This window comes from Topomyia yanbarensis, chromosome 2 (genome assembly GCF_030247195.1).
Source record: "Topomyia yanbarensis strain Yona2022 chromosome 2, ASM3024719v1, whole genome shotgun sequence".
NCBI classification, from domain to species: Eukaryota; Metazoa; Arthropoda; class Insecta; order Diptera; family Culicidae; genus Topomyia; species Topomyia yanbarensis.
Window position 1 is genome coordinate 374,071,402 of NC_080671.1, and position 22,419 is coordinate 374,093,820.

The 22,419-nt window shown below is 40.4% G+C and overlaps 1 protein-coding gene across 1 annotated transcript in view; it reads left to right on the top strand.

The window, feature by feature from the left end:
- The first annotated feature begins 256 nt into the window (after positions 1 to 256).
- Positions 257 to 22,419, top strand: part of LOC131684584 (hemicentin-1-like) — a 33,920-nt gene continuing 11,757 nt past the window's right edge. Inside the window, exons 1-2 of the mRNA XM_058967587.1 lie at positions 257 to 2,723; positions 2,776 to 3,437. Coding sequence (XP_058823570.1) covers positions 607 to 2,723; positions 2,776 to 3,437 — 2,779 coding nt within the window. The 5' untranslated portion in view covers positions 257 to 606. The remainder of the gene's footprint in view (positions 2,724 to 2,775; positions 3,438 to 22,419) is intronic.

A 22,419-nucleotide genomic window follows, 5' to 3' on the forward strand; every position in this document is an offset into this window, starting at 1 on the left:
TTATTTTGAGAATCACTTTTTCCCGCGAATAGATATAAACAGAGAAGGCAGAGAACTATGCCCCGTGAAACATTTCGCGAGAGCCAAAAGACACATGCTTTTTACTCTCTTTCACTCTCTTACGCATCGTTTTTCCCGAGCATGCTTAAAATCTTTTTTCAACTCGCAGCGCCATCTGCCTTTCTACATCTCATTAGTTCAAATTCACCGATTCACCGCAAATAGCAGAATGATCTTCATTTCCTTGGCAGCTGCTGATAAGTTCGAACGTTCGATCGATTCGCTGCGTGTTGTCGTGTACAAGATCAGTGTGTTTGAATGTGATTTTTGCTGAAAATTCTTTATCGATGATGGTCAGACTGTTGGTATGGTAGACCTGATGTGATTACGGTGATTGTTTAAGAAGAGCTGATTGTTTTAGTGCAACGTGTGCATATAGTGGGTGAAATATTTCAAGGCTTCCAGTGGATTTACGCGCGCGATGACGATATCTTGTACAACGGCACCTCAGTCTATCGTTCAGTGAAAATATTTGTCCAATTTTGGCTATTTTGGTGCACGAAAGCCATAAATTTGCAGCAGAAAATAAATTTTTTGAAATCAATCATGCAAATAAATCGTCTTGTTCTAGCACTTTTAATCACGTACTTTGCAATAATTAGCGCGACCGGCAGTAACGCCACAGATAACGATGAACTCTGGAGGCTGCTATTGAGCGGAAAGCTTGACCAGATCAAAACAAAAACTGCGCTAGAGGTCAAGCCTCGGGGCACGCTAGAGGCAGCCATTCATTCAAGGATTGCCATTAGCGGTAATAACAATTACGAGCCGGATGATAAGACAACAGTCGCGAAAGAGGATGACGAACAGCTGTTTGGTTCGGTGGATTCCGGGGAGTCTATGAGCGTAGAAAAGATCGACAGCTTAGAAGAAGACGATAAGGCGACGTTGTTTGGCGAGGGGCAAAGTTCCCGGGATGTTGCTTCCGATGCTGGCAGTGGAAGTGGTGAATTGTTTAGTGATAACGATGGAATGCAAGCGGATGGCACTGACATCGATGACGACATTATCGAAGTCTTGCGAAGATCATCGGTATCACGTGAGATTTTGGGATTGTTCGGTTTGTTGAAGGAGAAAAATGAAACGGACGAATTGAAATTAAAATTGCAGAATGTTTTGCGACCCGTTTCCGAAAGACTTAGTGATGGATTGCCGAGCATTTTGGAGGGTGAAGAAAACTCTGCTGTTCCAAACGAAGAAGTTGGGCCTACTGATACTGTACAAGCGGAATCGTTGGTTGCTGATCGATCACAAACTCAGCCGATTACGAATATTTTAATACCGAAGCTGGGCGAAAAATTATCTACCATCCGCAGAAACTATGAGGCTCCTGCGGAAGGACAGCGGAGTTTGGTGATTGTTTTCGACGCAACTGGGTCAATGTTGGATGATTTGAAACAGCTACGTGACGGTGCCAAACTAATTATTGATGAAATTACTAACTTGAAGAACAACCCAATTTACAACTACGTATTTGTACCCTTCCGTGATCCGCAAGTTGGGCCTCGACTGGTTACGCGAAACAAAGACGAACTACTTCAAGCACTTGAAAATCTCCAAATCTATGGAGGAGGTGACTGCCCAGAGGCAGCATTGGCCGCTATTTCAGAAGCAGTTGAAGCGGCACTGCCGAACTCGTTCGTGTACGTATTTACTGACGCCACTGCTAAAGATTTTAAACTGGACCAAAAAGTTCTCCGGTTAGTTCAGCAAAAGCAAACGTCGATATCTTTCCTTCTCACCGGATTCTGCGACGGTAAAAGCACGCCTGGTCATAGAGTTATGAACGACATCGCAGCGGCTAGTAACGGCGAAATCTTTGATCTCAAGAAAGATCAGATCGAACAAGTATTGCTGAGCATCAATGGTAAGCTGAACATAGATCATGTACCGTTGAAATCGGTCGATTCCAGCAAAGCTGAAGCTCATGATATCGATTTAAATGTGGACAACACACTCAAGGAGTTTAGTGTTAGTGTGGCAGGTCATCGACCCAACATTGAGATCATTGACCCTCAACACGTTCCCTATAATAAGTCAAGAGCTGTATTGGACCTGGAAAATATCAAGGTAGTAAACGTGCTCGAACCAGCTCCTGGAAAGTGGAATATAAAAGCTGGCTCTAGTTCATCCCATTCAGTACGACTATCAGGCAACAGCGATGTGAAGTTCAAGTTCGGTTTTTCCCCAGCCAAACCGTCCTCAATTGCTACCCTCTCTCGCCAACCGATCCTTAATGCCGATAACATCCTTACAGTTCAACCATCCCAGCCGAACCTTGTTCAAAATCTAACAAACGTAACAATTGCCTCCCATGGCAACAGTGAACCCGAGGAAACTTCGTTCAAATTTACACTACCCCTGGAAAAAACTGTGCTAGAAGATTCTACTCCCGTATTCCTTACCCCAACATTTAAGGCACCTCGACAAAGGTTTAAAATTTCAGTAAGTGGCCAGGACAACAACGGAAATCCTCTAGCTCGCCTGATTTCTACTGCTATTCAAGCCGCTGGCTTAAGTGCTCCGGAGTTATCGCTAGATTTCACCGACGCAGAGCTGCTCGAGGGTGACAGTGTAGAAATTAACTGCCGTGTAGAATCCCTTTCGCCGGTAGTCGTTCAGTGGAAGCGGTTCAACCGACTACTAACGGAAGCAAAGTTTGAGTAAGTATTGCAACTACCGTTAACATTCTCTAACTAACTAGTCGACGATCAGATCTACAGACACGCTTAAGCTGCGACTATCCAATGCATCAACTAAACAATCCGGACGCTACGCTTGTCACGCCAAGAACAATATAGGTGAACAACAAATTCTTGCCGTGGTTAAAGTGAAACCTCGACCCGAACCAGCGGTTGGCGTTTATCCGAAAGATATTGTAGCATTCGAACACGAGGCTCTAATCGCTCTTCGCTGTATTACTAAGAACGTTAACCCTAGTGCTGGTAAAATTTGGAGTCATAACGGAAACCAAATTACGGACGCTGACAAGGAATACTTGGAATTGTACAACCTAACTGCCAAAGATGCTGGGACATACGAATGTCGTGTAGCATCCGAAGGAAGAATTATATGGGATTCGACAAATGTTACCGTAGAGTATGCTCCGAAAATTCCGGGTCGGTTGACTGAATCTGCTACATCCCCTTACGGTCAGCCGCTGGTTTTAGAGTGTGGTCTAGAGGGAAACCCCGAGCCTACGATTACGTGGAGCTATCGACCGCTGGACGATTTAGAAATGATCCCGTTAACGGAAGCTGGAAACAAATTTCTAATTCCCAAAGTAATACCGGAAGTCGAGGGATCGTACATCTGCGAAGGTAGAAATCGTCATGGTTCGGCGAGAAGGACACTTCTAGTGCAGGGGGAAGCAAATGGTAAGATTGCATGCGGGACTGATTCAACTTTTGAATATGAGATCCACTAGGCTCTGTTAATTCTATTTTGGTTTCTTAGAATGTGTGTCAAACTTGGTAGCGATCGATTGTTTCTATGGAACACCAAACTATATCCCAAGTAATTATGGTAGTTTTATACCTCGCCACAAGTGCAATCTAAGTGCAGCCACTGATAAGGCTATTAAATTACCATAAAACCTCAATTGTTACTAGGGATGGTGACCATTATGAACAATCGAGCAACGTTAGAAAACGCCTTAAAAATCGCCAAATCGGCAAAAATTTAAATATTTTTGGAAAGATGTAAATTTATTTTTGGATTTTTCGTAATTTAACATTGTTCTATGTTAATGGCATGTTTCTAAGGTTAATTAGAATTTTCTCATAATATTGAATCTTGACGCCAAATCTTCGATTTTTTGCAGAATGAAATGCCCTCTCCTAGGTTGACGGGTATGACGGTACTGCAAACATCTTCAAGCATATTTGAGCAGACAATTGCTTTAAGATGGTTATTGCATTACGCCTCGATAGTGGTGCATCGAGGAGACCGAGAGGGCTTATGGGCCTTTTTTATGTTTTGTGTTATTTCATACTCTGCACAAGCCCAAACTAAAAGTCAGCTAAGAGCCTGTGCACACTGGCGTGGCCGATTGGCGGGTCGCCGTGGATTGACTTTTTCTATGGGCTGTGTTTGCAGACATTGTTCAACAACTTAACGGCTGTCTTTTTGAGCACGGTTCGCAGTGGGAGTCATTGTGTGTCGATTTTTCGGTCGACCTCGTCAACGTGCACAGGCGCATTAAAAATAACAGTTGAACCCTATTAGTTGTGTTGCGTTGTAATAATTGTAGTTTTTAGTACTAGTGTAAAATTGTCATGTGCTAGTCGTATGTCTATCTGTGTATGTGTTCGTCTGAGTATTCAGAACTGGCTTATATGATAGAATAGTGGGTAATCCTTCTTGGGATCATTTTTTATCGGTGTTCAATTCGTGCATTCGATTCGATTCATTCGGATTGGATAAATGAAGGTACGATTAATTTACCGACGCACGTCAATCATCCATTCCCGGTTAGCATAGCATGAGAAACTTTTAACGGAATGCAATTGTCGTTAATGGTAAATATATATCATTTTCTGGCATTTAGACGATTCCAAGTAGTTTTATTGCATGTTACATGTGTGTTGTTCAATTAATACTCAATAACAATACTAACTCTTCTCCTTGGGCTTGGCGGTGGACTCCAGACTGCAAATTTTCTGCTTAGGGATTTGTAGCTTGGAGACCTTGGATTCTGTTGGTCCCTAGAATCTAACAGCAACACAGCGCGTGATTCAGTTGGTGGATAGAAGCGAAGGAATACCCTGACGACTGGAGGATTGAATTGTTTTTGCTATCTATTCAACTAGATCCAGACCGATGCAGTATCCTATAGTTGATGGTTCATTACATATAATCTAAATTAAATATCATTCAATTTGCACAATGCATTAAAACTTAAGGCAATTACCCAAAGTAATCGAATCATACCAATTTAAACCCAAATCTAAAAAAAATTCAATTGCACAATGCATTGAATTTAAAATTTAAATTGAACTATCCAAAGTATTAGGATCATATCAAATCAAATGTTCAAAATGTACCTAGTAATTTTGAAGAACCATCATCCACGCGAACCAAACCGTCAAATGAAGTGGCTATGTTCCCAAATATAAGCAACTTAGAATACGTCCCTCCCGTTCTTTTCTTCTACTTCAATTGTCTGTTTTTGTTTTTCTTCTATTAGTTTGCTTTTCCGCTACTCATGTAAACGAAAAAATCAGTCAATTTATACGCTTCTACTTAATGTCTTCATTTTTTTCTTTGAATTCGGCATGTTCTTTAAATTTTATCACTATATTTTAATTTAGATTCATTATAACACTCACTAACACAATCAATTGCATATTCTCTCATATACACTCATAATATCTCATTCAAAACGTACAAACGCCGCTAGCCTTCGCGATAACACAAACCGGGTCACAAACGCGAACATACAATTGCAATCATCTACACATACTCGCGATCTCGCCAACAACCCACCGCTCGCGCGATCATGAGTCGGTCACGTTAGGATGTCCCTGCCCTCGTTCTTAACAGCCTAGATTCATGTCTTCAGTTGGACCAATAAAAATGAGGCTCATATTCCATTCCATTCCATGGAAACGTGACAGGGATCTCGTGTTATGGGGGAATTATCTTCTAGTACCTCGATCCGCGTTCCGCGCGATCATTCAAGAACACACGCGAATATGCATATGGCCACACAGTTACAAAATCGAATTTATACACGCGAAATCACATACGTTCTGGCATACGCGACAAACACGTGAACATACAAGCGCTTGAGCTTTTCGCGATCTTCCACGCACATCTACAGTTGCGGTCTCACAAACTTGATAAAACCACGGGATAAAATGAACTTTTTAACACTTATAAATTGGCATCACATAATCACAAAATACATACATTAGCTATCAAACCTTATGGAGAAACATATTGTATTTATTTCTGAACAGCCAACAGTAGTACTGTTCAATGCACCTTTTCATCACTTTCTGCAGCGCAATTATTCGTCAAGTATACATCAATCCATTAACCCTACCCCAACCCACACCCTGTTCCTCTCCCATGGCGTTTTGGTGGTCCGCATAGACTATTCTGCCATTACTCCTCCTATCATCGGACTTGGACTGACTTGCGCTCTCATTGCCCCACCAAACGCTGCAAAATGAAAATGAAATGAAAATGATTTTTTGCAGAGTGAAATAGATAATGAAGTCTTGAAAAGTTTATTCAAGCCACGGTTATTCAAATTACTATATTTTAGTTAAGATTCCAATTAAAGTCAAACTGGTTTCATTCGAAAGGTTATTCGTTTCGCTTATATTACCCGTTCGATTTAGTTGATACAAGCCTTTGTTCTAGCTCAGACATGCACAATAAATAATATATCGTGCATTAATTAAAGTCGTAATGTTCAATGGTTGTACTTTTTGTTGAAACCGTTCGGAATGATGGCTGGCACTGCATTATACTTGAAAATTAGCGTACTTCACGGAAATGAATGTCTTGTTTTGCAACTATTGGCCCGGAGGCCTGCTAAATGGTAATTTTTCAAAATGAATCTGAACACCCAAAACAATTTCCTAATGCAAAAAAAGGCATTACATTCTTTCGTGCATATTCCGAATTAGAATCATGCCTTCTTTGCATTATAGACCAAATATAGCTACGGCATTATACCAACACAGCTTAATCCATGATGAAATACATTGATTGATAATACACGCCACAATATGTTCTGTCCGTATGTAAAAGTATTAGTTGGTTTTGCTTGCTGAGTCTGCCAAAAAGGTGGTGTATTCTATACATGTACACCTCTGTGGTGTTTGTATGAACTTCTGTCTTCATATACATTTCGTCTGCGAACAGTTCGATTCCAACCAACCCAACCTGTTCATGGGGGTGAGTGAAATACGCGTTTTTATTTTCCCACAGCGATTGGTAGGGGAATTATGGTTAAAACCGACACCTTAAGCTTAACAATTTTTCTAAGTTGCCACCAAACCAATAAAATTATAGTTTTTATGCAGAATTCTTCTTCAGAAAATTCTTAACAAGACTTAATTTTTTCAGCGCTTCAAAAAATTAATTTCATTAAAAATTATTGGTTGTAAAACTTGGAAAACAAAGTGACTTTTTGTAGGCACTGCGGGTAAAACCGACACCCTATAGGGGTAAGATCGACACCCCCTTTAATTTATTTTCTCTCCACTTTATTAAAATCTTTATGTTTATTAAACATGAGATATATGCGTGAATAATAAAGTGTGAGTATGTATGATGCTAATATGTGCTTTTTATTGCTTCATCGTGTAGTGAGGGGAAGAAAGTTCGAAAGCGTAGTACTATAAATAAGAGTATTTTATGCTATAGGATTATTTATTGATGAGTATTTCCAAATAATCCTTGCGCACATCGTTGCAACCTCCAGTTTCATATTATTTCGTAAGAGAAGATTTGCAAGCGTTCTACGTTCTGCTAATTGGATTCATTCACTTATAAGTGACACACACACTTCTTAGTAAAACTATCTTTTTCAGATTTGATTTTTCGGACTCTGATCATCAACGATCTATTGGGGTACACATAAGATCACTGTCTCATTGTGATAAAGTTCGTCTATGACAAACCAAGAGAACACTAGAAATTCGGTTTGATGAGCTTTTTGCAGAAATAGCAACAGCTTCGATAGAATCAGATAAGCAAAAATTCCAATTTTCGATTTTTAAAGAGACTTACAAGAAATAAACACAATAAGAGTATTTCTGTGCATTTCTGTTGATACTATAGTGTTCTAATAGGCTAATTGAAGTGTCACAAAGATCCCCAGTATTTTGAAATGAATCGCAAATATACACAACCATCTTAACAGCGTGTCGGTTTTACCCTAACCATAGGGTGTCGGTTTTACCCCAACAGCGCACATTTTTTTATAAAAGCGATTAAAAATATTGAATTTGTCAAACTCGTCTTCAATGCACCTAGTTGATCGTAGGACAGGCCGATAATAAAAGGTAGTGAAAAATGTGGTGATTTGAAAAGCTTTTGTTCGGTTAAAACCTTAAAATCAACCAACGAAATTTAACATCCAGACGAGTATGAACGCTGCTGTCGTATGTTTTGTTTATTTTTATTACATTCGGCGTACCAACATAAATCCAATTTTTCTTCAAATGCTCTAAATAAACGTACTAATAATAATGTATCATTATGAAATCAATAAAAATTTGATTTCTAGGAAATGTTGTGGGGTGTCGGTTTTACCCACAGTGTCGGTTTTTCCCACAATTCCCCTATATGCAGTAAAATCATTTCTTCCGCCTATAGTGCACCTTAATAATCATTTACTATTATTAAAATTTTCTGAGTCTATCTAGTGACTAGAACTCGCTTTTCGCTGATATATTTACGGTCGAGAGAAGGCCAAAAGCTTTACATAATATCAACACATAAACATCACCCCCACCCCACCAAATTGATGACACTATGACCTGCTCTCTAATATGCAGCATGTAATCAGTGGAAAGACGAAATGGAAATAGGTCCTTCAGCGTGTATTAGTATTTTCAGAGCGCACGATGTATACGAGTGAACATGTTCTTTACATGTGTATTGGTACGGAGTCATTTTAAAACTAATACTCCGATATCGTTGGAATCACTAATACATTCCCAACTGTGGGTTTGTGTAAGTTTCTATGGCGTATTCGCCATTTAATGAATTCTTGTCACGGACCAATATCGCTTTATATGCATTGAACCAATCACAATGCAAAATTTTCATTAGAATCATGCTTAAATCATACGTATTCGTGGTTTGGGTGAAAAAGACGCGTGGTAGTATCGTAAACTAATTTAAACATATCTCTCAGAATTATCAACAATGTATGGTATACCGTTAAACAAAAATCACAACAATAATTTTTTGATAATTTTCAGATTTATATTCGGTAATGTTTAATTTTTTAAGTGCCAAAATAAAGTTAAAAAATAATAATGTGAGCTCAGCGTCACAAAATTACCTTAAGGTGAACTTTTTAAGCAAATTTTTAAAATTTCATTCATTGTGCGGCGCTGATGATTGAGTGGCAATCATTCATTTTAGTTCTCACTCATTCACGCGAGAAAGAGTTTATCCGATGTCCAACTCTTTCGGGATAAGATGAATCGCAAAATTCTTCATCTCCAAAATAGCTTGAGAAGCATTTTATCAATAAAATTTAACTGATTATCTCCCTTCTCCCCAAAGATTGTATTTTTTTATTTTCGTAGAAATAAATAAGAGTATCAAAACATATACTATATTACCAAGCAAATTGAGAACGAAGTAACATATCTCGAGTACTTTTACAAATGGACGTAAGTAACAATGAGAGATTCTCTTTAAGGTCTTTCTCTTCTGTCCATTAATCGGCCATTTCAACATTTACTACTCTACTCTTTGCATAATATTCTAGTAAAAACCGTCTGCTTTCGATATGTACTGGAAAATTAGTGCAAAGTGTTGTAATGACGTCGTAATAAACGAAAGAGAAAGTAAACAAAGAGAGGCTCTCAATGTTACTTACGTCCATTTCAGTGGCGTAGTAGCGGGGGGGGGGGGTTTGGGGACGAAACCCCCCCCCCCCCCCGAAATATTTTGGAGAGATTTGAAAAAATTGAATATGTTAAGCAAAAATATGCCTAATATTTTAAATGAAATTCTCAAAGTTTCATTTGCAAAAGTTATCTTGTAAAAAAATTCCCTTGTAGTGAAAATTAGCTGCAGACTCGACACCTACCTGTCGGCACGTTGTGGAGGCTAGCTCAACCGCCGAGGACTATAACGAGTATATTGCGGCGAAGCGAGGAGCTAGGAGCTTAATGGTTCACGAAACGGATATCGGTACCGAAAGAAATTTCGCCACATTCTGTAGTCCTTGACTGACGGCGAACATGGACTGGCGAGTGTGAGAGAAGTATCCCCATAGAGGCCATCAGGCGATTCGCTACCGCATCGGCCAATGGAACCCTGCTGCAGCACGAAGAAGGACGGGCGGCAAGCTAAAGTGGAAGACGAAAGCCTTTAACGAAAACCTCTTTGTTGAGTTACTTCGGCGAACAACGGAATCAAGTACATTGATACGGCTGACGGCTTACAAGAAGGATTGTGACGGCTTGTGACGTTACAATGTCACGAAAACTAAGGCCATGTAGTAGACGGCGTGCAGCTTACTGGTTAAATGAGTAACTCAGTATGCTATACGCTGCTTGTCTTAAATCCAGAAGGCGGGCTCAGAGCGCAAGATCGGAGAGTGAGAGAGGAGCGCAAGCGTCGTATCTAGAAGGTAGGGACTCTTTAAAACAGGAGATCAAGCTTAGCAAGCCAATTGCCACAAGTAGCTGTGCTGAGAAATAAACGCCAGTCCCTGGGGGACGCGTACTGAGTCGTTATGACGAAGACGAGGGTCCGTCGACACCAGCTGAAATATGCCCGGGTAAGCTAAAGATAATCGTTGAGGGTCTCTTCCCGAATCACGATTCAACTACCTGGTCACTGACACCGTACGGCGAAGAAGAAGGAGGTAACACAGTCGAGTGGCAAGTGACTAACGACGAGCTCAAAGACGCGTCGATGTGACTAAAATCAAAGAAAACCCCCTGTCCGGATGGAATACCAACCGTGGCGCTGAAAGCTGCGATCCTGGCATATCCGGACATGTTCAGGATGCTACTGCTGAAGTCTTTAGACGATAGTAATCCCCGAAATGAGGAAGGTGCAGAAACTGATGTTGCTGCCAAAGTCAGGGAAGTCACCGGGCCATCCAGCCTCGAATAGACCAATGCCGCAGCGTGGCATAAAAGAATGAGCCAGATCCTGAAGAGCTACTTCCAGAGTAGAGCACTGCTGTACCAGACGAACAAAAGGGCAGAAGGCAATGCGAGTCGCAGCGGGCGTTACTCAGAGCTCCATTCTCTGTCAAACACTTTGGAATGGGATGCAAGATGCACTGATAACATAAATTCGTGAATATAATAAATCATGCAATGCACGAATTCATTCGTCGTTTTCTGCAACTAAGTATTTTCGTGCATTGTAAATAGTAAGTTTCGTTCATTTCATGAACAAGAATGGCCGTATGGTGAACGAAAGCTTTCGTAAATTTTACACATTTAATGTAAACTTCACGAATGATATCGTTGATAACGACATTATTTTTCGTGAATGAAATGAAATTTTTTGTTTATTTTAATAAACGTTTGTGTATATTTCGAACGACTTCGTTGGTCGCACGAAATCTTTTCGTTTATCTTAGAAAAGTTTTCGTATTTATTGGCCTCTTATTGTTTTCAGTCGATCTTTTAAGATTGATGTTTTTTTTTAATTTAAAAAAATCGATCTGGACAAATCGATTTTATTGTGATTCGAAGAAATGGCCGCTTGATGAACGAAAGTTTCGTTTATTTTGATAAATGTTTATGAATATTACAAACGAATTCGTTGGTCGCATTCGATCTTTTAGGATCGATGTTTGACAACACCGATGTCGCTCAGGCAGAGAAAAACTCAAAATTATTCATACAAAATCAACGAGCAGTTCGCGACGGCTCAACTGATTCTGTACTGCTCCAGATTCTGAATCAACTGGAAGCGAAAGAGGTCCAGGAAATCTTCCTGCAACCGGCGGACACGGATACGACTACTAAATAGTCAGACAACAACAATTATCTGACGAATACCAACAATTGCTCCATATTGCTCCTTTGACGTGGACGGTTTGACGAATGGTGCTCGTAAATATTATAAAGATATTCGTATATAACAGCGAACGACTCGTTTGCTGAATGAAGCTGTTTCGTAATAAGCTAGCGAAAGTCATTTCGTGGTTTTCACGAAAAACTCGTAATAATAAACAAAAGTGTTTCGATAGAACTACGAACGATTCATCATATGTACGAAAAATTCGTATATTTTATGAAAGTTGTTTGTACGAAATTAATTCCTAGAGATTTACGGATATATTCTATCAGTGCTGGGTCTTAACACTGCGGCTGCCCAGGAAAGTGAAAATCGTTGGTTTCGTGGACTATGTCAATAACGGTGAGACACTTGAAGAAATGGAGGTGTCGGTGACGGAGACAATAGATGCGATCGAGAGCTGGATGAACGGGTCAAGCTGCAAATAGCTCACCACAAGACGTTGCTGTTGGACAGCAACTGCAAAGGGGTTCAGCGGATACAGATCACCATCGAAGGGCATGTGATTGCATCGAAGCGTGCACTGAAGCAATTGGGAGTGATAATCGACGACTGATTGAGCTTAAACAACCACGTTGATTAAGCATTGTTCTATCCCGGGCAATGAAAAGGCCGACTCTTTAGCAAAGGTGGGCGCATTAAATAGTGACATATACGAAAGACCAATCTGCTTCAACGAATTTTTTAGTATTTGTCTATAGAGGACACTCAACAGTTGGCAAACCTCGTGGAGCAATGGTGAACTTGGACGATGGCTACATTCGATTTTCCCAAAGGTATCAACGAAGCCTTGGTTCAGGGGGATGGATGTGGGTCGGGATTCTATTCGTGTAATGTCCCGACTTATGTCCAACCACTACACCTTAGATGCACATTTGCGGCGTATTGGGCTTGCGGAGAGTAGTCTGTGCGCTTGTGACGAGGGCTATCACGACATCGAGCACGTTGTCTGGGTATTCGCCGGGTATTTGGACGCCAGGTCTCAGTTAAAGGATTCTCTTCGGGCCCGAGGTAGACCACCCAATGTCCCAGTCCGAGATATGCTGGCAAATCGTGATTTCCCCTATATGTCCTTTATTTATACTTTCATAAAACTCTCTTTTTATTTCTCGTTTTTAGAAGTTTCCTCTTGCCGTGTGGAACCGATAAGCTCCAGACTGCCACTATGTAACCGCCGTCGCCCTTATCACTACGGAATCTGAAGCGAGAGCGACTCGAGGTCCGAAGGATTCCCTTTGAAGGATTCCCCGCGGGTCCGAAGAATACCATCCGCCAATCCGACCTACTAGACTGAGGCGCAAATTTGTTTCGCTGATCTCCCGTTTGCCCGAAAGTTGCAAGTTTTGCTCTTCTCTACCGGTCACCATCTACGCCTTCTCTCCCCTGTCCCTGATACAACTACTTCTACACCGATTTTGGAAATGACCAAGCATAAGTATCCGATAAAAAATCAAATTTGTATTCCGTATTCCTAGTTTTAAGATAGTCGTAATTTCTACTCTTTGTTAAAACTATTGTCCCCCATCTTGTAAATAGAATTGTATCCCTAGTTTTAAAACATCTGTGAAATTTTTTATTAATATTTGTTCCCCCTTTTGTGTACCAAACTATATTGTTAGTTTTAAGATAACTGTAAATATTTCCTAAAAAACTATTACTATTGAATTCCTTGTTTTACAATTTTTCACAAAAAAAATCTTTTGCCCCCTCTCTTATATATAGAATTTTTTTTCTAGTCTTAAGATAGCTGTAATTTTTTTCTTTTTTATAAAAAAAATATTTCAACATTGTAACCTCCTAGTTTTAAGATATTCAAAATGTAAAAGCAAAAGAATTCGGCACCGCCAAGCTAACGCATTTGTGCCTATCAAATAAACGAAATGAATAAAAAAAAACCACGTTGAGTACACATGCGAAATGTCGGGTCTTTATCTAGTGTTTAGTCATCGATTACCCTGATGGAGGATATCAAGTGCTACAATCAATGAAATGTTAGAAACGTGAGGAAGATGATGAGAATCGATTCGATGATGACGTAGCAGCAGGAATGGGATAATACGGAGAAAGGAAAGTGGACCTACTGGCTCATCCAAACCTGTCGACGTAAGTCAATAGAATGCACGGAGAGATGACCTTCAACCTGAAACAGCTTCTACCGAGCCACGGCTGCTTAAGGAGTATCTTCATCGGTGTGGGTACGCAACGTCAACACTGTGCCTGGAGCGTCTTTGAATGTCCGGGGTTTCAATTATTTGAATGTCCGAGGAGAGTCTTTGAATGTCCGAGGTTTGAAGTGACGTGCAGGGAGCTACTTAAAATGGGAGAACCGGACATCAACCCGGATAATGTATCCCACAGAATGACAAGCGACGTAGAGACGTGGAACGCAGTAAACAGAGATATGATGTAGATCAGTGATTCTCAACCTGGGGTCCGCGGGCCCCAGGGGGCCGCGAAGTCATAGCTGGGAGTCCGCGAAGAAAAATATATTTTCCGAGTGCATATTGAAATTTCAAATCTTGTTTCCTAACAAATTGAAAATAACATATTGATAGCATACAAAATTGATGTTTATCTGTGGGGGTCCGCAGCAACCCAGTGTGATATCTAAGGGGTCCATGGTACGAAAAAGGTTGAGAACCGCTGATGGCATGACCGTCTTACAACGGAATAGACATCGAACAACGATTTCGGGAGAGCAATCACCGCCAGGGAACTCTCCGCAGGTATAAGCTAGATCCACCGCCGAGGACTAGTCGAGTAGACCGCAACAGAGCAGCGAGTATGAGTCGTCGAAACGCCAGCGAACCGGACGTCACGCTCCATGCGAATTCGCCGGACCGACCATGGCTCCCCAGAATCGATATTGGGAAAACTTTTTTCGCCAGGGAACTTTCCGTTAGCGTAAGCTAGATTCACCGCTGGGGACTAGACGGATTAGACATCAATGAGACACCACTAGTCGCGGGTCATCGGCGCACCAGTGCACCGGATACCCAGCTTCACCAGAATCGCCGAACTGACCGTAGCACCTGGCTGGTTGGCTCTAACTTCTCTCGCCGGGGAACTTTTCGTCGGAGTAGGCTAGATCTATCGTCGGGGACTAGACCGAGTAGTTCGCGAACCAGTCGGAAGCTCAACGAGGAAGTGGTACTAAATGGCACAAGGGAACTGAAGGGCTCAGTAAATTAGACAGTCTGAAGTTTGCCGCCCAGATTGTCCTCGTAGGGGAAGAGCATGTATTCTATACCAACAGCTAGCTTTCCTACCTTGACTACCCAAACCTGTTCCCTGAGTTGTTGGTTTTTGAACATTTTTTCCTGCTCAGAATGTTTTTGAACATTTTTTCATATATACACAAAAAAAATTTCATATCCCCCCCCCGAAAAATTTTCTTACTACGCCACTGGTCCATTTGTAAAAGTACTCGAGATATGATTGTATATGGTACATGATTGGTCCCCAGAAAACCTCTTCCCAGAAACCATTCCCCAGAATTCCATCCCCCAGAATGTACCATTCCCCAGTCGGTGCTAGTTACTGACGGGGTGAATTCGAAACACAAAAATCAAACTTAATTTAAATTAAGCCCTGCACCCAGGGATGCGAACGGTATCGGTGAACTACATTTTTTCCGGTTAATTTACATTTGCACAATCCGTACAGCCCGCTACAGCTACGCATCACTACTGCTCTTGCCAGAACGGTAGCCGTACAGCAGTAAAATACATTTTTGTTTTGCTGCTGTACTCCGACTGCTCGGTGAGAGTGTGGCGTAGTAAAGTTTGCCCTCTCGCTTTGTGCACTTTTCTCTGCATAGTCAAAGGGAGAGGCACGCACACGAAAGCGTTGATGCCGGTCGTAGCGTAAATGAACCGCATTCATTGTCGTCGTTTGTGATTGAAAATATTAAATGGATTAAAAATATTAAAAAGTGTAAAATAAGGAAAGAGAAGATGTACCGCTCGCGTCTGGTGGCTGTACTGGAAGTAGTATTTTTTGTCATGTTACTGCTTTGCTTACAGGCTGCCGTATAGCGCTGGGCGTTCTGCACTAGCGAACGACAGCAGCGTCGTATGAGACAGGAGAATGTAGGCAGAAAAATAACAGCCGTAGAAAAGGTAGGCATTTTGCATCCTTGCTTGTTCCCTTAATGCGCCAATTGGTTTAACCCAATTTTCCGTTTTGGAAAATATTGCATAATGCCAGGCGTTTGGATCTTTAACCAAAAGACAAGAGTATGTTTTCGCTTTCTCGTCAGCAAACCAGAGCTTCTGTATTTGCTTCCCGGGACATCACTCGGGATAAAGCCAATTGCTTCAGGCGTTCACATGTGTCGTGTGAGCTTTTTGATTTTTTTTTCTAACTAGTGCTAATATGGTTACTAGTTTAGATACATCGTCCAACTAGATACCCAGTTGGTGCTAGTTACTGACGAGATGAGATCGAAACACAAAAATCAAACTTAAACATGAGCAGTTCCTTGAATTTGTATGCCAAATAACCCTTGAACGCAAACTTGTGATCTTTTCGCCTTCCCGGTTTATTCAAGCATAGGGGGTGATTCCTTCTTTGAAGCTTTCTTTGAATCTGTATTAAAATTGAAATTAATGCACGTTTTGACAAATTTGGTGGGTGTTTAGATACATTTGAAAGTATTTTCCTACCTTATGCCAAACGGTACTTATACCACAGACTAACAGACATAACACTCGAAAACAGTTATTCCCCAGCGTCAGCGGTCATTATAAATGTATTTTTACTTGGGACTGTGGACGCATTTGAGAATTTTGTTCATTGTATTTTTTCAATGGTATAGATGTCTACTATTCAGCTTTTTGTTGGTGGCTGCGTTCCTAAATGCGCCCTCCATTTTGACAAGTCGTCCGTCAAATTCCAGTGTCAAATTTGACAAATCAGTCGTGTCCAAGGATGCAAAATGCCTACCTTTTCTGCGACTGTGATTTTTCTGCTTACATTCTCATTTCTCATACGACGCTGCTGTCATTCGTTATTGCAGGACGCCTAGCCAAAGATAAACTCAAGATTACTAGGTCCCATACAAACCATTAACAAAAGATGGTTCAGCAACCGTGAACCGGTGAACTCATTAATAGTATGCTTTTGCTGACCCCTCGTTAATAGGCGTCGATAATTTTTAGCACGCGTCGACAAAATGCTATGGTTACGAATCAAATCAAAGTTGTAGACAATCTTGTTATGAAAGAAACATGTAATCTATATGAATAGTAAAACATATTGCAGCTGTTTGTAGACCATTTATGGCCTAAATTATTAAAGGGAACGAGTTCGTTTCTAAGCAGGTGAATACCGTAACAATTCCAACTAAGGAAATTCGCAGTTTACCATCGACTTCACTCTCCCGACTTTCTTGCTGAATCTGACGTGAAATATATCAATTGTTAGTTAGCAGACTAACTCAATAACTTCACATATCACATAATTACCGAACTTTGAAAACCTCGAGGTTTGTTTATTTTTCTGCCGAAAATTTCCTTGTTATTTTCGTAATAACTTATTGTCATAGATACGACGCAAAGATCGGCGTTGTTTCTTTTTCGCAAGGCCTCGCTTCAGTTTACTATTGAGTTGTCAGTCTGACGGTGAACCGGGTTTATCGAGGGGTCGCTTTTGGATAGTACATGCGAAACATCGGACCACTCTATCTTGAGTTTATCTTTGGCCCAGCGCTGTACGGCAGTCTGTAAGCAAAGCAGTAACATGACAAAAAATAGTGCCCCCAGTACAGCCACCAGACGCAAGCGGTACAGCTCCTCTTTACTTATTTTACACTTTTTAATATTTTTAATGCATTCAATATTTTTAATCACAAACGACGACAATGGATGCGGTTCGTGTACGCCACGACCGGCATCAACGCTTTCGTGTGCGGGCCTCTCTCCTTGACTATGCAGAGAAAAATGTACAAAGCGAGAGAACAAACTTTACTACGCCACACTCTCACCGAGCAGTCGGAGTACAGCAGCAAATCAAAAATGTATTCTACTGCTGTACGGAAAAATGTACTCGGTTTGGCTACCGTTCTGGCAAGAGCTGTAGTGATGCGTCGCTGTAGCGGGCTGTACGGCTTGTGCAATTGTAAATATACCGAAAAAATGTAGTTTACCGGTCAGTTTTGACAAGCCGTCCTTCAGCAGAATTTTCATAACGCAGTAGGCGTTGATTTCTGTTCTTAGCGCAAACGTTAAACGTGAAATTGGATCGTTGCAAGTTCTCTGTCGAATATAAAAACTTATTTCGGTACGGATCCGCACAGTCAACTGTATTCATTCGTTTGTAACCCAATTCAACAGCGGCACTACATTCGAAATGAAGATATAGAATACATACTTTTCGAAATTTGGAATACGCAATCTACCTGCACATATCGATCGAATAACCGCGTGCAATTTCTTCTTCTTGTTTCATTCTTCTTAAAATTGAATTGGTATACTGAGGAAAACCAAACATGGTTAAACAGGCAATTGTCAACTATTTTTGCAATTATTTTATTACATTTTTAATTATGCCGAAATTCAGGTAAGAATCGAAGTTCAAACAGCTGAAAATATGCTTATAAATCCATTGATCAGTATTTAGATACGCAAAGCGAATTGATATCAACGAAAAAGTCTATTATAAACAAATTAACAAATTTCAAATTGAACGTTTAACGTTTGAGACAACCAAAATGAGCGGGAATATCAGAGCTGCGAAACTTGAGGTTAAAGAGATGATTTGTCAAAATTGACACTGGACGGATGATTTGTCAAAGTGGGGTGCGCATTTAGGAACGCAGCCACCAACAAAAAGCTGAATATTGTGTTAAACGGGTTTTTCGATCCGCGCATCAAAGACGTTTTCTACGGGCCATTGTTCGAAGCGGCGTCCTGGCCGCCATGGGACACTCTCGGCTCGAGACGCCCGCCTCAACATTTTGATGGCATTATGCACGTTCTCAGAATATTTGGAGTTGCACTGTACATGTTAACATGTCTCAAGAACATTTTACACGGCTTGATCTGCAGAGGCAGTTATAAAGCAAACAACGGAAAACGGCGAGCAACGAAAAATTTCGGTCAAAATTGTTAGCCACGTTTTAGCCCGTCATATTTATTTTTTTATTTTGATTTTGAGTTATCCTCCAATTTGTATTTATAAATCACAAAACCTTTTATTTTTGTTGATTTTGGCTGAAATACCTTTTATTTTTAGTGGGGATCCGCCATATAGGATTGATCATTTTGAATTCCGATTCGTAATCAGCGATGTAATTTCATGTAATTAATACAAAATATTGACATTCTACCACGAATCATTCATCGAAACTTTAAGCGCGTTTATCTCAAAACAAGATTTTTTAAAACTGCATATAATCATTTGAAAACGGTTTAATTTTAAAACTTCATCTTTTGACCTCTCGAAAGAAACCCTTTTTCATTGGAGGAATGACCTATAAAATCTACAAATTCTTGTATTCACTATTTTGAGTGAATCCTTAAAGTGCAGAAAGGGCTATAAAATCAATCTCAAAGTTGGAGATGGCACTATTACGTCAAATTTGAAGTTTTTATGCGTTTTTAGGTTAGTTTGTAAATGAAGACGAAAATATAAACTTTTTGAATCCTAAAACTTGTTCCTTCTATGTTCTAAATGCTCAATTTTTACTCATTTGAATAAGAACCATTCCTTGAGAGAGGGTGGTTTAAAGGTTTCAGCGTGAAAAAACACTTTTTTTGCGATTTTTTTAGAACTTTGCGTGATGCAAATTTCTCAAAACTTATGTATATTATAGTGTATCATTTCAACAACATGCTGTAATTTTTCAATGCAAAAATATCGACAAACGGTGAAGAAGCTTTTTGTGTAACGTCTGTGGAAAAAAAACTTGTTTTAATCCACCTAGCGGTGCAATTGTGCCTTTCTCAATCATGAATCACGAGAATGTGTGCGTTGTTTATATTCATTAAAAGCTTTTAAATGCATATATTACATTTTATTATTATACATCACATGACAACTATATACAGGAAAATAAATCATTATTCGAGTTCTACAATTTTGAAAAAGAAAAAGACAGCCATGGTAATATTGAACTAAAAAAAGGTGCGAAATCGGCAAAGTCCCAAAAAGTCGATTTTTATAAAAAAAAATTTTCGAGATAACATAAAAAAATCTCGACGTTTCATGCATTTTAAAGATGTTTGGCATCAAAAATACGAATTCGATTTCTGAAATTTCATGGGGTCCCCCATTTGAAAAAAAAATTGAGTTCCGGCTTATATGGGAATTTCATATGTGACCGGACGATTTAGTCTATATTTCCGGACCCATATAAGCGATCCGTACGAAATTTCTTAGACATCTATGGGGATATTATAGCTATCATTTGGGTTTAAGTTTGTGAAAATCGGCCCAACCATTTCCGGGAAACTGATGTGAGTTCGTAAATTTTGAAAGATGGCCGCTTTTCCCGGGCACTTCCGGAACCGTCTATGGTGGTCAATGTAGTCAACGAAAGTTTGTTTGGCCGTCGGTGACCTAGAACTGCAAAGTTAAGTTATTTGAGAGACATTTTAGCGAAATTTTTACCTTTTTTGCTTCCATCGGAGTATCGGTTTGAATCACAATTTGCTATGTGATCGCACGCCACAACCTGTAACTCCGGAACCGGAAGTCGGTTGGGGATAAAATTTAATAGCCATTTACGGGGACGCAACATCTTTCATTTGAAACTAAGTTTGGTTGATTCGGTCTAGCCATCTCCGAGAAACCGATGTGACTGTTAGTCTGAATTTGGATACTTCCGCCGGGGCTTCCGGAACCGATGATAGTGGCCAATGTTACCAAAGAGACTTTGAATGGCTGTTAATGACCTAGTACTACAAATCGAAGCAGTTGTGGTCACATTTTGGAATTTTTTTTACCATTATACATTCATTGCAGAATTTCTTAAAATCGACATTTTCTGCGTGATCGTACTCATCACCCTGTAATTCCGGAACCGGAAGTCAGATCCATTAGAAATTCAATAGCAGCCTATGGGAACGTTGCACCTTTCATTTGGGACTAAGTTTGTAAAAATCGGTTCATCCATCTCTGAGAAAAGTGAGTGAGATTGTGTTCGCGTACACACACAGACGCACATACACACACATACATACACACACAGACATTTGCAAAACATGATTTGCGGTGTTACCTGCCATTTAAAAACAACTAACCGATATCTTTGAAACTTTGCATAAACATTCTTTGTTAAAAATGCCTAACCCCTACGTTGAGTTTTTGAGATAATTTTTAATTGAAAATATATCTCAAAAACTCAACGTAGGGCTTGAAGACCATTTTTTACAAATGAAAAGCAAATGTTAAAATCAAATAGAGGCATCGTTCTGAACACACACCTACAACATGAGTCAACTTTTGTAGAAACATGCTTAAAAATTGATTAAGTTTATTTCGATCAAATTTTGATCACCTTTATGTTACACTAATAAGTCATGAATCTGTTTCAAACGATTTCTATTCCATTTCATCAGGCCCGTGCGTAAGGGGAGGGTTTTGGAGCTCAAAATTACTTTAAAAATTTATTAACTACCTGTTCAACAAATAAATTATACTGTGAGACGTTTTGACTCATCAAATGCCACTTGGATTCGATCACTCTAGAAACAAGCCGTTGTGGAAACCAAGGAAAAACCTTGCGTGGGGGGCCTGAAAGGGATGTAAATTTAGTTGGTCGGCTTCTCGGAAATATAGACTAGTTACACAGCAAAATCGGTCAGCGGGGGCTAAAAAGGAAAACACGAAGTCTGAGAAAATCGGGAAGTCGTTATTTGGAGATATTTTACCGCCGATGATCTTTCCGTCGGAGTGGCGGACAGCTAAATGCCTAGTGAAAATCGGCAACGGTATCGGGAGAAATATCGCCGTCGAGAAACTCTCAGAAACAGCTATCAGATAAATAGGAACGGGTAGCACCAAGAATGGTAAGAAGCACTGCGCATCCTCCGCCGTATCAGTTTGTATCTCAACAGGTGACGATATTTGCAGCAGACCTGAGCAGGTCATATATTCCGCGAAGGTTGATGAGTAGGCAATAAAAAGTAGCAATGAAAAAAAACATGAACGATTAACACTAAACAAAATGAGCTCAATCCCTACTAAAGTAGTACCTAATAGTTGCCCCGGATGGATGATGATTGCTAGATAAAAGAGGTTTAGGTTAAGTCGGTAGGCTTAACTACTACCAATCAATCCGACACTACCAGGAGTCAGCAGGAAGAACCATCCATCGCGCATACCGGAAAAATAGGACGGTGGGCTGGACATGTCGTAAGAACGTCGGACGACGACCCGGGGAAGATGGTTCTTGAGGGCGACCCTACATGAACAAGAAGACGCCCCGCACAGCGAGCACGGTGGATCGACCAGATAGAGGACGACCTGCGGACCCTTCGAAGTTTCTGTTGAAGATTCCTTCTCGACGACAAACATTACTCAATAGCTGAGTCGACTAGTACACAAGGCCTCGGAAAAAATCAAAACCCTTCCCTTGAGAGTTCTGCGCACGGGCCTTTGTCAAAT